The sequence below is a fragment of the Sphaerodactylus townsendi genome, linkage group LG06 (genome assembly GCF_021028975.2).
Source record: "Sphaerodactylus townsendi isolate TG3544 linkage group LG06, MPM_Stown_v2.3, whole genome shotgun sequence".
NCBI lineage: Eukaryota > Metazoa > Chordata > Lepidosauria > Squamata > Sphaerodactylidae > Sphaerodactylus > Sphaerodactylus townsendi.
In genome coordinates, this window is record NC_059430.1 from 40,562,767 (window position 1) to 40,580,571 (window position 17,805).

Below are 17,805 nucleotides of genomic sequence, written 5' to 3' on the forward strand. Positions count from 1 at the left end.
GTCTCCTCACTCATCATTTCCACTGCAGACTTTCCAGTCCCCTCCCCTTCAGTCTTCATGTGGTTGCTGTTCAGGGATGTATATGCCTCCACGGGCTCACTGGGACATACTCTGTCACGTCACACTGTGTCCCACCACCCTTCGAAGTCAGCTAACAAACTTCCTTCAACGTTGAGGCTTGAGGAGGCTGTGACTGCTTTGTCACATCTACAGCCTGATGACGAAAGGAGAGTTTGAGGACACATTGAGGCCTTCTTCAGAGGACATTGTTGGAGACTCTGCACTGGTCTTGCAACAGAAGACCTCAAGCTTTACTCAGAGCAACCCATCTGGATTTTGAAAGCTCTGGAAATTGACTATGCTCAGTTGGATCTGATAATGAGTGTGTTATATGGCACTGATACAGGTCCAGTATCCTCCCCTTAATCAAGGAAATAGCTGTTGGCATCTTCCAGTAAAACTTCTACTAAAACACTAGAAAACTTCTAAGATCAAATTGGAAGGATCTGAATTTCTCTGCCATTCCCCACACCCTGTTCCATGATCACCAGGGTGCTCATCTCGTTACCGTTCTAGGTCTCATTCTTCTCCTGTGAATAAGAAATTAAAAACTTTAGGGTACTCCCAGTTTTCCATTGGTCACAGGGCCTCTATTATGCCTTTCTTTTTCTCTATTCCACAAGACCATAGTGAAATTGGCATCTGAACATTCAGCAGGGATTCTCATGGTTCCGTATTGGCAAAAAAGATTTTGGTTTCCCGCACTACTCAGACTATCTCAAGCAGTTTTCAGAGTACTTACAATGAAAGAGGCTCATATAAAGATGGGGTCCCTTCTGCATCGTAGTGTCCCCTCCCTACACCTAACAGCATAGCTAATTCATTCATAGGTCAGGGTCTTGATAAGGGCTCAGATGTCTTAATAGTATCATGCAAACCTTCCACATGCAGGTCTTATGCTGCGAAGTGGGCATGTTTTGTGCAGTGGACTCAGTCCAATGGTCTGCTTCCTGACACTTTTTCCTTTCTTGATATTACATGGTATTTTTCATTATTTGTAATGGTTTAAAAAGTATGGTCTATCCCCTAGTTCTGTTAGTCCACCTGGCTGCCATCTCTGTATTTCATATTCGGTTGATTCTCTCACTATGTTTTCAGCCTCTGATTCCAAGAAATTTTTAAAAGGTTTGACTGATCTTTTCCCTATGTTAAACCCACTCTTCCTGTTTGGAGTTTATCCTTGGTTTTATCACAAATGATGCAAAAACCCTTTGAACCACTGGCAGTGTCTGAATTGTCTTTCTTATCTTGCATAGTTGCTTTTCTGGTCACTATCACCTCAGCTAGAAGAGTGGGTGAGTTATCAACTCCATGGTTGCTGCCCCTTTCACCAGGTTCCACTCCAAAAAGGTAGTGCTACATCCTGGCTTGAAATTTAGATCTGAGGTAGTTTCCCAGTTTCACATGTCTCAGGACATTGCTTCATCTGTTTTTTCACGCAAATTCTAAGTCATCTGAGTAGTCATTCCACTCACTCAATTTCAGGGCACTCCTTTTGATTTAATATGTACAAGTTCATTTAGACAAAACAAAAATTGTTTTGTTTAGAGGACCTAAAAAGGGGAAAGCTGCTTCCTGGCAGACCATTTCTAGGTGGTTAATCTCTGCAGTTGGTTTGGCTTATGTCCAGTTTACACTAAGGGCCATTCCATTCGGGTCCAAACCTCTTCAGTTGCTTTCCTTGCCATGGTCGACCTTCAGGATATCTGCAAAGCGGCTACCTAGTCCACTCAGTCCACATTCCTCCATCACAACTCAATCAATGTGGATTCCAGAAGAGATGCTGTTGGGACAGCAGTTTTACAGTCGCTGTTTCGGTGACGAACCCACCTCCACCTCCATGGTAAGTGAGCTTGCTACTCTCCCATGTGGGACTGCACTGAAGACATGATAATGAAAACAAAGTTGCACTTTCCTGTAACTGTTGTTCATCAAGTGTCTTCTGTGCAGGCATGTATCCCTCCCTCCTTTTCACGTTGTAGGCTGTAATTTGCACTATTTGTGCTCTTCCATGACAGCGAAGGGAGAACTGAGGGAAGAGCACTCTCCCTGCATCTGTCACATGACCATTTGGCCAGGAAACCAGCCTGCTCTTAGCTCCAGATGGTGGGGGAAGTTTTCCAAATGCTCTAAAGCTCCTAAAAGCCTTCTAGTCAGTTGTCTGCGGCTGGCCTGCACCTGCATAGTCCCGTGCATGTCTGCACAGAAGACACTTGATGAACAACAGTTACAGGTAAGTTCAACTTTCTGCTCTTGCAATATGACGTAGCACTGCATGAGAAGAACATGGACAGAAAACTAACTGGAGGTCAGGAGCAAATTTCATAGGGGTTGAAAAAACCCCAAAGAGTGGCCCCTAAAAACAAAAAACAATAGAATGTTGTGGGTTTTCCGAGTAGTATTTTCTCCTGACATTTCCCCTGCATCTGTGGCTTGCATCTTCAGAGGATGCCAGCCACATATGCAGGTGAAAAGTCAGGAGAAAATACTACTGGAACACAGCCATATGACCCAGAAAACCTACAACATCCTAGTAGTGATTCTGGCTGTGAAAGCCTTCAACAATACAAAAAAAAATATTGCAGCACATAATCATTTATGGTCTAAGCCCAAATATACTGGCTTGGATTCTATGAATAAGTTTCAGTCATTATATATGACCCTCTACTCTACAGTGTATTTCCTCTTCTGTTAACACTTCCATGGGTGCAAATCAGTGGTTTGCAATCAAATAGAAGTGCTACTGGAAGAGGAAGCTCATTCCCTATTAGAACTTATAGGATCCAAGCCATTAAGTGCAACTCTCAGATTGCAAAATTGTGTGCACTTGTATGCATTCCCATGCGCATATGTAAATATGCACATGGAAGGTTGGCCTAAGTGTATTTAGGAGTACTCAGGAGGCCTCTCTAATAAATAGGTGGTGTTACAATTATTATGTACAGACAAAAACAAGATTCAAAGAGGCCTTGTTCTAACGTAGTCTGTGTCTGGAGATGAAAAGATTTCTAAATAATAGGATCTTGACAGATAAATACCATATTCCTAATATTGGAGGCAATGGTACAGTATCACTTTACCAAGCTCAAAATATACTTCTGCTAGTTGAAAGTGTACATTTTTATTTGAATTATGGGTACCCCAAAGGTAGGAAAGCAGCCCCATATTTAAGTTTGGGAATTAATGGGGTCTGTTAATTGGCTAAAAGAAAGTTATGTAATAATGCAAAATGAATGTATTTAATGTACCATCTGAGGTTTACTTTTATACCTGCTTTGCTGGATTCCTAGTCCACACTGAAATGTCTTTATGCGCAGGCCCTCCTTTGCTATAATATATTTGTATCTTAAAAAGAAGAGTTTGATTTATACCCCACCTTTACTCCTGTAAGGAGACTCAAAACAGCTTACAAACTCCCTCCCTTCCTCTCCCCACAACAGACACCTTGTGAGATAGGTGGGGATGAGAAAGTTCTGAAGAACTGTGACCAGCCCAGGGTCACTGAGCAGGTTTTGTGTGTAGGAGCAGGGAACCAAATGCAGTTCACCAGATTAAAGTCCACCACTCAGGTGGAGGAGTGGGGAGTCAAATCTGGTTCTCCAGATTAGTCAACTTACTCTTAACCACTATACCATGCTAATTTTCAACTGACATGTGTCTTGTAATTTATATGTATTGATTTGCTTTCCTATCTTTTAGATACATTTTGTGACAGTTTTGACTGTTCACGAGATTTTAGAATAAAATATAAACGCTGTGTGAACTTTGGAATATAATTCACATAGACAAGGATCCACAAATTTTGGCTTAGCATAGTTGTCACTATTATTTCAGTTCTTGAATCCAGGAGACCTATGTCTTCTGCAGAGAATTAAATAGGAAGATGGGTGTCAATCTTTCACTTTATTTCAGGCTTCGGATAAATTCAGAGCATCATTACAATATAATATATTTTTATATTATATTAATTCTTGAGGTGTATTTTTGTTCCTTTCTTAAATCATGTGTGGAAATTGCTCTTTAATTCAGCTGATTATAGCAGTCAGCTTAATACCATGACCTAAGATGTTCTTACTGGGTACTTATAGGCAGTTTCAACTAGTCACTCTCTGTGTGACTAGGATTTTGGGGTGGTTGGTATCTTGACTATTGATTGTTGTGAGTCTTCTGGGCTGTATGGCCATGGTCTGGTAGTTTTTGCTTTTAACATTTCACATGCATTTATGGCTGGCATCTAACCAAATGATAACCAGATGTGAATGCAAAGTAACTTCAAGTGAACTCTGACCAGGCACAGGCAAATGTGCCTCACCTCCCTGTTAGGAGGACAAAGTATATACCCCTCATACAATCACTCCACACTGTACCACGGAGAGAAACACATATCTCTGTGACATACCTCTCATGTTGCCAGCCCTAGTTGCAGGCAAAACATTAGGAGCAAAAACTGTCAGGCCACAGCCACACAGTCTGAAAAACCCACAACAGCCACCCTCTGTGAACTTTTTAAAGACATTCTGACATTGTACCTTCCTGAGTAACGTAGCATCATTTGATAATATAACTATCTCTGACTCCATGCTATGAACAAGTGAACTGTTGCTAATTCCTGTTAAGCGTCAAAGGAGGCATTCCATTGCTTGTTTACCCCCATTGTAAAAATTGCTCTACCTGCTAGTGTTTTAAAGATTTTAGATCACACACACGTGTACATCTCTGATGAACATTTTACATTTGATGGCTTGCAGCCAAGTAAAATGGCTGCACTGAAATGTTTTGTGTTTCAGTTAACTTTGTGTGGTATGAAAATGTTAATTGATGGCGCACAAGAGTCATCACTTGATATTGCTATGAGTGATGGATATGAATGTGTGAACCAGTTGCTAGTCAAAAGCACTTTGAAAGTAATTTCTATTTAAATCTCTCAAAGGTTTGTTAAGGCAAGATTTTATTAACAGTTCCAGTTAATGAAATAAGCTTGGATCACAGATTGGAATTTCCTGTATCTTTTCTCCTGGGAGCATGTGTTGATAAATCTCTAACCTTTTAGCATGAAGGTTGATTTTATTGGTGATTTAAGAACTCATGGCAGTGATAGCTGTTATCATTGTTATATTTTAACTTGTCAAATTTGCAGCTTCATCCAACAGATTATCTATTTGGCATAGTTGATCAGATGTACTCTTATAAAACACTAGCTCAGATATTAGAATTTGACCCATGCCTTATGTGTTAAAGACTAATGCAAATACATTATTTAGTGTTTCTGCAATTTTCTGGGCTTTCTTTCAATACTCCTGCAACTCTCTTGTCATCAAATAGTCCTAATACTTATCTGGTTGGTGTATTTTCTTCTGTTGTGTTTGAAGAAAGTTCTGTTTTATATCTCTAGACATTTGTGCCTCCTATTTTTTTCTCAGTTTGTTTTATTGGCTGAACTAAGTGAGGTCTTCTGGTATTTTTTGTTGGCATACAGTTTATCCTTTGAATACTAAGTCTGAAGAGTTGATACGAATATTCAAGGTTGTATTTCAAGTTCCCCTGACCTAATGTACCTATCTCTGATAAATGACAGAAAATATTTTGACCATTATAATATGATAATTCCAGTAACAAATACATAATGACTGTGATAACCAGAAATGACATCTCATTCTACATAAGATAAAACCCCACAAAAACTTAACGGCTGCATGTGTATGAACACCCATGATAGCAATTTCAGCATAAACCCAGACTTCTGTAGAAGCTTCCTGCCTAAATGTGATTCTTACCAAAGGCAATCAACTGAACGTCCCATTAATTCTAATCTCTCCCTTTCTTGATGTTTCTTTATCAAGCTTTAATTTCTTCCTTTGTTTTTGTCTTCTTTGTTGCTATGATAGAAGATACTAGAAGAGATTGAGTTGCTCTATAACACCCTATAGGCATGGCTGGGCACACTATGCTTTTATTTCTGTCTTGACCATGCCATGTGATAGAACACCAACCTGCTTCCCACTGGCTTAAACTGCCGGAGATTAATAGAAGTTCTGTGATCTACACAGATTGATGTTGGGGGCTCTGCAAGAAAGCTCTCTGCAGTCACAACCTTTACTTTTTCCAGACACCTTTACGGAAGATTATCTAAGAACTCTTGTGGATTAAATACCATTGGGTCATGGATGGTGGTTATAACCATCTTTGTTTCACTTTGGTTGGTACTAGTATAAGATTAACATTTTTTCCCCTTGATATAGATAAATGCCCTGTGCCTTTTTGAACTCACTAAGGAGTGGTGCCTTTTTCTTTGTACTTCTAGCACATTTTAATGGTGAAGTAATGGTTTATTGTTGAAATGGAAAAAAGTCATACATAATGTTGGAAAGACAATACACTAAGTAATACTAATCTATGTAGTTTGGTCAGTAGTTATTATTTAGACAGTTGTTTATCAACTCAGAACACCTTTCCTCTTTTTTTTGTATTTGTTTTAGTGCCCGAAGCGACAAAACCAAGTTTAAGCCAACCAGTGACTGCCAGCCCAATTGGCAGCTCTCCATCGCCACCAGTCAACGGTGGCAACAATGCCAAAAGGGTGGCAGTGCCGAACGGTCAACCGCCAAGCGCCGCCCGCTACATGCCTCGGGAGGTGCCGCCGCGATTCCGTTGCCAGCAGGACCACAAAGTGTTACTGAAACGTGGGCAGCCCCCTCCGCCATCCTGTATGCTCCTTGGGAGTGGAGTAGGGCCGCCTCCTTCTCCAGCACCTGGAGCAAATCCAAACAACGCACAACCAGTGACGGGAGTGCTGCTGCCGTGTGACAGTGGGACTGCAACCGGTATGAAAGCTTTAGTTGGAAAGAAAACATGACAAAATATCAGTCTAATTTCTTTTTTAAATAGTTTTACTTCACTATTCTAATTATAGCTAGTAAAATAATACGTATAGGCTGTTGTATAATTCTTTTGACTTAGTCCATTATTACAAGGATATTGAAAGCATTGGCTATTTTCCTACTTTGAGAACTGAATGGGGCTTGGTTCAGATTTCTCACTCAACTATGGTTTAAGCCAGGGGCATTGAACTCATTTCTTACGAGGGCCAGATTTGACATCAGTGGGACATGGAGTAGATGGGCCCAGTGGGGAGGGGAGGCTGGGCTGTCCAGGACAAATCAGTAGTGGATGGGGGGGAGGGGCTGCTGAAAATGGAGACCCCCTCAGTGAGCTTGCCAGGCCAGATCAGAAGCAGGAGGTGGGTGGGTGACTGGATTGGCGAGCCCACAGTGAAGTGGCTGTCAGGATTGGAGACCCCACAATGAGCTCACCGGGCCAGGTTGGGAGCAGGGTGTGGGGAGGTGTCTGGACAGGCAAGACCACTGCAGGCTTACCAGTCCAGGTGGAGGGCTGGGTTGCCTGAACTGGCAAAGCCACAGCAGACTCATCAGACCTGATCCAGAGCAGGGCAGGAGGGTGCTTCAGTTGCCCCCACTGTCTGAGACTAAACAGGTGGAAACTCGAGCAAGAGCCTTCTCCATTGTGGCATCAAAACTTTGGAACACTTTCCCCAGGCCGACTCACCTGTCTCCCTCTGTTGTACTTTCACCAGCAGGTCTGACATATTTGTCTGACATACCCCCATAAATAGCCTTTCTTCTAGTGCTGTGTTTGTGTCATCTACACGATGAATGTAGATATCCTGGCTTAATCCTATTTTGTTTTATGGGGGTGCCTTTATTGTTCAGGTTACAATGTGAAGTGGATCTTTGTGAGGTAGCAATGGCAATGAAGCCTGCATTTGTCAAGGCAAAACATGCTGATTTGGCTTGATTGCCTGAGTGTCCAGTTTTACAAACTTACCCTAGTTAAAGTAAACCATTTTGTATTATGCCTCAACTGAGCTTTGCTGTATAGACTGACCCTAAATTCAGATTCTAACTATTCTGTCTTATCTGCTCAGAAGCCAGCCCCACTTTCTTCTGTGGTGCTTATTCCCAGGCAAGTTTGTACAACTTTGCACTCAGAGCGTAATCTTAAGCAGGTCTCCTCAGGGGAAGTCCCGTTTCATTCAATGGGCCTTCTCTTAGGAAAGTGTTTTTAGGATTGTAGCCATAATCACATAACAATATATGACAGCAGTTATAGCCTTAAAATTCAGTACATGTTTGCCTGCATATAAAAATAACTTATTTTATATTGTTCATGAAGAATTCTCATATGATGGACCACTGCATTTATATTTGTAGATGAGTTTCTTCTAAGTACTAGTCTCTTCAGGGATTGTACTAATGGATGTTTCCACGACAACACTGTTTGCCTTCAGTGGAAACCAGCTGATGATAGAAAAATATGTACAAATTTAGCTGCCAACTAATTACTTTGGTTGTTGATTTTTTGCGATATGGGAAAAATAGTTGCTGAGTGACACAAATTTTCTACTATTCAGAGAAACAGGTCTTGGCCAAGTCTTCCCCCTCAAACATGCTCTTTTTGGCAATAATAACTTTTACTGTCTTATCTCAGGTGGTAACCCATCTGACAGGTAAGGTCTGTGCTTTAGTTCTATGCAAGAATGTAGCCTTCTTGAATTCTTAAACCGTACAATTACGAATTAGTATCACAGGACATTATAAATTTAATTTTACATATTTTAGAATGGGTAGCAATTAAAATATGTTTTTAGTGGAGTATCAGATGGATTCAGTTTTCCATTTAGAGGTACTTTATTCTGTAACTGTAACAGTACCTTGTGTAGTAGAACAGTTAGATTTGAGTCATATAGCAGTTCAGAGACCAACCAGATTTTCCAGGTATAAGCTTTCAAGTCAGAGCTCTTTTCTGAAGAAGGCAGCTCTGACTCTCAAAAGCTTACACCATGAAAATCTTTTTGGTTCTATTGGTCACAAATCTAGTTATTTATTTAAGAAATTTAGATTTATCTTTAATTCCCAATGGTGTTTTTCTGCCTATTTTAACTGTGGGAAGTCTGAACTGAATAATTCTTTGGCACCAACCATAGCATTAACATTTTTCTGCTTGTGAATTTGTATAAATATAACCGAATGGTTCTTTTTCTAGTTAGGTATATCTGTGCTAGAGACCTAATAATTAATAGAATTTTCAGTTACTTTTTTGTTTGAATTGAACCAAAAGCTTTGCAAATCCATGGTGGTACTTCTGGTTACTTTTTCCATGTTCAGAGGAAGAATTATTTCCATAAAATCATAAAAAAATAGTTGGAAGGGGTCTCCAGGGTCATCTAGTCCAACCCACTCTACAGTACAGGAAATTCACAACTACCTCCCCTTCCGCACCCCCAATGATCCCTGTTCCATTCCCAGAAGATGGCCAAAAAAACCAGAAAACCCGCCAGGATCCCTGACCAATCTGACCTGGAGGAAAATTGCTTCCTGATGCCAAAGTGGTAATCCGCATTATCTTGGGGATGTAAGAAAGGGCCATGGTTGCTGAGCACTGATAAAATCCTTTCTGCCCTTCTTGTGATTTGCCTAAGTTCACAGAATCAGCAGTGCTGCCTGATGACCATCTAGCCTCTGCTTAAAAACCTCCAAAGAAGGAGAGCCCACCACCTCCTTAGGAAGCCTGTTCTACTGAGGAACTGCTCTAACAATTAGGAAGTTCCTCCTAATGTTTACCTGAAAACTCTAGATTTAATTTTAACCTTTTGGTTTTGGTTCAACTTTCTGGAGCAACAGAAAACAACCCCTCACCATCCTCTAAATTGACAGCTCTTCAAGTACTTGAAGATGGTTATTATATCACCTCTCAGTTGTCTCCTCTCCGGACTAAACATACCAAACTCTTTCAGCCTTCCCTCACAGGTCTCCAAATTCCCTCACCATCTTCATTGCCTCCTCTGGACAGTTCCAGCTTGTGTACATCCTTTTTAAGCTGGGCTGCCTAAAACTGAACATAATACACTAGGGGAGGTTTAACAAGAGCAGAATAAAGTAACATTATCACTTGGCATGATTTGATTGCAGATACTAGGTATAACAAATGACAGCAAGAACGTACGCCTCCCAGGAAAACTGATCAGTAGTAGATGTAGTTCTGACAAAATGAAGTGCATCTTTATATAATGCATAGTTAACATACTGAATTTTTGCCTGTAAATTGTATTGATGGCTTAGATGACTTTTTAAAAAATAGACCAAGTAGGTAGGTCTATAAAAGGTATGACTACTGCTGGTAGATACTGTGACAGCTAAATGAAATAGCTATGCAGAATGCAAGCTCTTAAGTAATAAGTGTATTAAGAGTTCTTTAGATTTTCCCTTAGGTTTGAGTTGTTGTCTATATACATCCTTCTCAAGCTGACTATTGGTTTTTATGTAATCCCTGTCAATCTCATGCCAGCTGTGTCTGAAAGCTCATGAATGCAGTTGATCCCAGACTAAAAGAGGGTTTTATTTATTATTCTGCTGTTTCTTACGTAGTATGAAGAATATTTAAAATTTTGTAACAGTTAATAAGGCTCTTTTTGGCACTAATATCAATTATTTATACAAAATTAAAAGCAGTATGAGAAGAAACCTGTTGGATCAGTCTAAGAGTTTATCTAGTCCAGCATCTTGTTTCTAACTGTGACAGGCAACATGGTCTCTGGGAAGCTCACAGAAGAGTTGCAAGTAACAGACCTTCCCAGTTTGTTTCTCCAGGAATGTTTTCATAGGCATGCTAACTGAACATTCTGTGGAAGTGACTAGTAATCATTAATCTTCCATGAATTTCTCTAATCCATTTGAAAAAGCCTTTTAAGGTCATTCTCATCACCAAAAATGACATCCTATATATAATTTGTAATTCAAATGCTGAAACAATGGTCTGTTCTTCTGGAGACCATTGGTGTTCTTATGAATAATTGGGATCTTGTTTCATTTCAGATTCAACAACTGGAGGTGCTGCTGCTTCAAATTATGCAAATTCCACTTGGGGTCCTGGAGCCTCCTCCAACAGCACCAATGCCAACCCAACTCATGTCTGGGACAAGGTGATTGTAGACGGGTCTGACATGGAAGAGTGGCCTTGTATTGCCAGCAAAGATACTGAGTCTTCTTCCGAAAACACCACAGACAACAACAGTGCCTCGAACCCTGGCTTGGAGAAGAGCACTCTGCCAGGAAGCACCACTAGCAACAAAGGAAAAGGAAACCAGTGCCAGTCTGTAAGCTCTGGTAACGAATGTAATCTTGGGGCCTGGAAATCTGACCCTAAGGCTAAATCTGTTCAATCTTCCAACCCTGCAGCAGACAGTAACAATGGTCTAGCAAGCTGGAGGAACTTGAGTGGGCAGGACAGAATTGGCCCCAGCTCTGGCTTCAGCAACTTTAACCCAAATAGCAACCCATCAGCTTGGCCAGCACTGATTCAAGAGGGAAATTCAAGGAAAGGGATTTCAGAATCTGATAATGGTAGCTCCAATGCACAGATTAGTACAGCAGGTCAGACTTCTAGGGAACAGCAGTCAAAGATGGAAAATGCGGGTGTTAACTTTGTCTCTAGCAGAGAGCAGGCTCCAATTCACAACACTGATGGACCAAAAAATGGAAACACTAACTCTTTGAACTTAAGTTCACCAAACCCAATGGAGAATAAGGGAATGTCCTTTGAAATGGGTTTTGGGAACGCTTCCAGGAGCACTGATACCCCTTCACAAAGCACTGGAGAGAGAAAGACTGGGAGTGTTGGATCTTGGGGTACAGTAAGGGGGCCTTCTGGACTGGACAGTGTCTCTGGTCAAAGCAATTCTGGAAATCATGGGAACAATGGAAAAGATAGGGAGGACTCATGGAAGGGAGGTCCTGTTCAAAAATCGAATGGGTCAAGAAATGATTCTTGGGATAATGGCAACAGGTCTACGGGTGATGGGTCTTGGACCTTTGGCCCTCAACACTCTAGTGAAAGCAAATGGAGTGAAGGGAACAAAATGACATCAGGGGTGTCTCAGGGAGAATGGAAACAGCCGTCTGGGTCTGATGAACTGAAGATTGGAGAATGGAGTGGTCCAAACCAACCAAATTCTAGCACTGGAGCATGGGACAATCAAAAGGGCCATCCCCTTCCTGAAAACCAAGGCAATTCCCAGGCTCCCTGTTGGGGAAGATCTTCCAGCTCTACAGGAAGTGAAGTTGGAGGTCAAAGCACTGGAAGTAACCACAAAGCAGGAAGTAGTGACAGTCACAATTCTGGACGTAGATCATACAGGCCTACACATCCTGATTGCCAGGCGGTCTTGCAAACTTTGCTGAGCAGGACTGATTTGGACCCCCGAGTGCTTTCAAATACTGGCTGGGGTCAAACTCAGATCAAACAGGACACTGTTTGGGATATCGAAGAGATGCCAAGGCCTGAGGGAAAGACTGATAAAGGAACTGAGGGGTGGGAGAATTCTTCCATACAGACAAAGAGCTCAGGGGGCTGGGGAGATGCACCCAGCCAAAGCAATCAAATCAAGTCTGGATGGGGGGAGGTCTCTACTCCAACAGAGTGGAAAGAGCCCAAAAACACTGGAGGATGGAATGATTACAAGAACAATTGTTCTAACTGGGGAGGAGGAAGACCAGATGAAAAGGTGACAGCAACTTGGAATGAGAATTCAAGCAAGGACCCAGGATGGAATGGACGGCCGCCTAATCAAGGGTGGTCTTCTGGGAAGAATGGCTGGGGAGAGGAAGTTGACCAAACAAAAAACAGTAATTGGGAAAGTTCAGGAAACAAGTCAGTGTCGGGTTGGGGTGAAGCTAGTCAAAATGAGATTGGGACTTGGGGTGCAAATGTAAATTGTTCTTCAAAAGGAGGGTGGGATAATAATAATAAAAGAGCTCCAGCATGGAATGATAACGGTCGCCAACCCAGTTCTTGGAATAATCAGCAACAACAGTACCATCAGCAGCCAGAAACACCTGGTTCCTGGGGTCCACCTCCACAGCCCCCAGGTAATGGGAGGCCACCAAATCCTAACTGGAATAGTGGGCCTCAGCCAGCTGCCTCAAAGGATGAGGAACCCAGTGGCTGGGAAGAACCATCCCCCCAATCAGTTAGTCGAAAAATGGATATTGATGATGGCACTTCAGCATGGGGTGACCCTAACAGTTACAACTACAAGAATGTGAACCTGTGGGACAAGAACTCACAGGGTGGACAACCTCCACGAGAACAGAACCTCCCTACTCCAAGGACTACCAAATCGGCAACCTCAGGTATTCTGTTCTATTTTGCTTTTGTTGTAGTATGAAGTGTGAACAATAAACTGTTAATTAGAATTCTAAATATAATAAGGGAACACTTCCAGATCTGTAGCTATAGTTCTGTATCATTTAAAGTTGTCTTGAAAACAAGCAGCTCTGCATAGCGGAGTGTTTCTTTACGCTTGTGCTCTGATATGTGAATATAAAAACTGAATAGTTGTACTCTCTATAGTCATAGCCTTCTTGTTAAACCTTGACTGTTTGTAAGTTAAGCCATATGTGTGACTGATACGACAGCCCAATGAATGAGGAGGTCCAGGATGCTTTATGCCTTCATCTAACATGAATATTGTGGTACAGAATGATTTCATGTCAGTCTTGCTCCCACCTCCAACCCAGGTATCAACCTTAAGCAGGTAGCATACCAACCATTGTAGTGCAGTGGCTAGAATGTGGGACTAGGCTTTTGGGAGACCCAGGTTCAGATCCTCACTTTGCTGTGGAATCTTGCTTAGTGGCCTTGGGTCTGTCATATACTCTCAGCCTAACCTACCTCAAATGATTGTTGTGGCAGAGAGGAGAGCAATGTAAGCTGCTTTGGGTCCCTGTTGGGGAAAAAGGCTGGATATAAAGCAAACAATAAATCATACACTGTCTGGATCCCAGACATATCTGTGTGCGGTGCACAGTCAGTACAACCCAACCTGTAGAACTCTGCTTGTTCAGATATGCTCTAAAGGAAGCCTTGTGCAAGTTTCCCATCTTCCCTTTTTCTTTGGTTTGAGACATTATTATTTTTATTATTGTTATTTATTGGATTTACTATGCCATCCCTCCCCTTTCGGGCTCGGGGAGGCTCACATAATGTTAACAACAATATAAATATAAAATATTAAAATATGAACAGCACTCTCATAAAGAAATATTACAACCAACAACACGGTGATCAACTATATTGTAGACTCCCAAGAGATTGATAGTGTACTTCAGTAAAAAGAGGAGGGGGAGGCCCAATGGTATCATAGCTGCCTCAACTTTACACCTGGTGGAACAGCTCTGTCTTACAGGCCCTGCAGAACTGCTGAAGGTTCCACATTCATTGGATAGAGCGTTTCACCAGATTGGGGCTAAGGCTGAAAAAACCTGGCCCTGATTGAGGCTAGCTGGCCTTTTTTTTGGCCAGGGATCACCAGCAGATTATTATTTGCAGATTTAAGTGCTCTTTGGGGAATGGAGAGACTGTTCTGTAGGTACATGTGTCCCAGACGGTTTAGGGCTTTGTATGTTAGTACAATGACCTTGAATCTGATCCAGTAGTCCTCCTGGAACCAGTGCAGCTGGCGGAGCACAGGTTGTGTGTGTGCCCGCCATAAGGTCCCTGTAAGGATCCTCGCTGCTGCATTCTGGACCAGCTAGTCCTTCCAGAACAGGCCCAAGGGTAGCCATATGTAGAGCAAATTGCAGAAGTCTACTCTGGAGGTGACTGTTGCATGGGTCACTGAGGCCAGATTGGACTGGGAAAGGTAGGGTGCCAGCTTCTTTACCTGTTCATTCATATCTAGTGAAGGAGATCTATGTGTGGAAGTAGGCTTCAGCATGTGGATAGCCTGCTGGTCAGAAAATGTGTATATACTTCCCATGGATGTCTCCCTTTGTCCAGCTCTCTGGACTATATGAATACTGTAATTAGTTGAGCATTTGAAAACCCAGAGGGATCCAAAGCAGCTCACTTAGTGAAAAAGGTTCCAAATTAGAAAAAAAGCAAACTGATCTGGGATGGTGTGGGTCTGGCAAGCTGACCTAAGTAGATCCCAGGCTGTCAGCTAACAGCTAAGGGCCAAAAGCTCTTTGATTCTTGCTGAGGGGCTCACGCTTCTGCTTTCCCAAGTTAAATACCTGCAGAGTGGGAAGAGAAAAAGTCAGCCTAGATGGACCTCAAATGTTCCTAGCTGGTTTCCACAGCAGGATCTCCCCACATTTTGTAAACCATGCAGATGATTGGTTCTAGTAGCTTTAACATGCTGACAATTGCCTGTGAGAATTGAATCTCCCCCCCCCCCCCCCCAATAGGTGAGTAGAATTTCCAGTCTGATTGGCAGATAGGCATGTGTAGTTCACTGCTTTGGTTCATGGCCACCATCTACAGCAAGGTACCATTGATAATAATTTATCAGATAGTTTGTGCTTGTTAACTAAGACTCACTTTTCTTCAGTAAGATTAAATGAACGCATTTGATTATTGATAATATGTTTTGTTGTAAGCGTGTTTTTGGCTTTTCTCAGACATTTGATTCTGTAGATTTTGCTTTTGGTCTGACAAAATTTGGAGGGGACTGTTGCTTGAGGGGATTGTTGCATAGCTTTGTGTAAAGAGTACTATATAGGCAAACTGTGTTACATTGGACTTGTGTAATGAAGCTTCACGGCTGCTTCTCTTTGCTTGCTGTTTCCACAAGGGAAGTTGGCATTAGAAAAGGGAACCTTTTTTCCCCTTTTAGCTACTTTGCCCCTGAAAAACCACCCCACCTGCTTTTACTCCTACCAGTATACCAGACCCATGCTTTCTTTGAATATTGCAGGTAATAATAGTACAGTAAAAACTGCCACATAGCATGTCGTTTCACCCTTCTAAAACCGTTTTTCTGATCTTGTTCAACTCTACCTTGTTAAAATATCCACCTAATATTTGCTCTTGTTCTTCATCTGTTGAACTGCTAATTATTAACTGGAAAACATGGCTTGGGTGTGACCCAGTAGTAAACATTAGTATTTTGTCACATTGTTATTTGAGAGCTGCTTTCTAGCGCAAAGAATCAAGCAGTGCCAGAAGGATTGCTAAAGTGTGAAATAACAGCAGAATGGGTTTAGTTATATAAGAAAAAGTTAATGATCCCTCCAGTAATGCTATGCTAAGTGTGAGAAATTAGTTTCACTTCATGAGTTGTTCATAATGAAAACTCTTTCTGTGTGAAGTCTGGAACAAAAGCACACCTCCTGCTCCAGATAATGGTACAGCTGCTTGGGGCGAACCAAATGAAACCAGTCCTGGATGGGGTGAAGTAGATGATGCAGGGGCTTCTACCGGTTGGGGAAATGGACCCTCCGCTGCACCAAATGCCATAAAATCTAGTGAGTACCTGCCAGGTTTCATTTCTGTAGCAGTCTCATGTAGCAGTGGTTAGAATCTATCTATATATTTCTATTCATAAGTATATGTAGCTTTTGTAACATGCTATAAATTGCAACATGGGGTATACAGAGTACAGAACGATAACAATTCTTAGGACTAGTGTTCAAAAAGCTGTATGGGAGTTTTTGACTTGTACCGAAGTAAAAACATTGTTTTCACTTCAAGGGAGAAGGACACACTGATGATTGGGTACTCTCCTATGCACAGTCCCTGAAAGCAGGAAGTAAGTTGTTCCTTCTGTCTGCAGTGGGGAGGGAGTGCCCTCCCTCCCCACTTAGTGGTATTTTCTTGTCTCCTCATAAGAGCTGGCAAGGAAAGAGCTCCCTTTTTCTTCATCGAGCTCTTAGGTTGTTTCTTTCTCTGTGCTTTACTTAATGGGCCTGTCTACTCATCTTCTCTGGTCTACAAAAACAAAACACACACACAACCATCCTGCTTCTTTTCTACTACTTTCACTTTGCTTTTCTGTGAGTTCTCTAACTTAGCCATGGCAAAGGCCTCACTCAACAGGCTCCTTGCCTGTCCTGTCAGACACTGGAGCATCCTTCAAGGGGGAAAGAGAGGCAGTTGTCCCCTGGCAACAAGGCATAAGCCCCACCTTTCAGCAACAGCAATGCAAGAGTGTTCCACAGGCTCTCAAAGTGACAGAGGCAGCCATTTGAATGTTGACGAAAAAATTCAGATGAACACCAGGAAGGCCCATGCATTGTATGAGGACTCTGCCAGTGCTAATACTACTGGAAAACAGGCACACTTTAAGATGATAAGTAAGCAGCAAGTGGGATCTCCCTGCAGTTTTTCAGAACTGGGAAACAGGACAGAGGACCTTGTCATCCCCATAGAACTCAAGACCTAGATGGGACAATTTGTTATTGACAAATAGGATCTTGGACTGAAGACACCCCTGAAGTAGTCCAGACAGACAGCCCCCCTTCCCTGTCACCTGGAAGTGACATTCTTCCCAGTATCACATTAGGCAATAGTGTGTGGCCCACAAAGTTAGCCATAAAAGATCCAGCAGCCCAGAGGCATTCCTCCCATTGGGCAAAGTGGGCAGCTGCCCAGGGCGCCACCTTGTGGTGGGCGACAAAATTGCAGGTTCGTTTGTGGGGGATTTTGTATTTTTGGTGTTTTTTCGTTTTTTGGCCTGCAGGGGGCACAGATTTTAGGCTAGCAGCACCAAAATTTCAGGGATTTTTTGGGAGACGCTCCTGATGATATCACCCAGGTTTGGTGAGGTTTGGTTTAGGGAGTCCAAAGTTATGGACTCCCAAAGGGAGTGCCCCATCCCCCATTGTTTCCAATGGGAGTTAATAGGAGATGGGGGCTACACCTTTGAAGGTCCATAACTTTGGACTCCCT

At 42.2% G+C, this 17,805-nt stretch overlaps 1 protein-coding gene across 6 annotated transcripts in view; it reads left to right on the forward strand.

The window, feature by feature from the left end:
• The window catches only part of TNRC6B (trinucleotide repeat containing adaptor 6B), a 154,138-nt gene that overhangs the window by 83,318 nt on the left and 53,015 nt on the right, over positions 1-17,805 (forward strand). For 4 of the 6 annotated variants that reach the window (XM_048501035.1, XM_048501031.1, XM_048501033.1 and 1 more), the window contains 3 exons: positions 6,537-6,881; positions 10,950-13,265; positions 16,227-16,382. In XM_048501035.1, the coding sequence (XP_048356992.1) occupies positions 6,537-6,881; positions 10,950-13,265; positions 16,227-16,382 (2,817 nt within the window). The remainder of the gene's footprint in view (positions 1-6,536; positions 6,882-10,949; positions 13,266-16,226; positions 16,383-17,805) is intronic. The other 2 variants (XM_048501032.1, XM_048501036.1) reach the window with 1 other exon arrangement.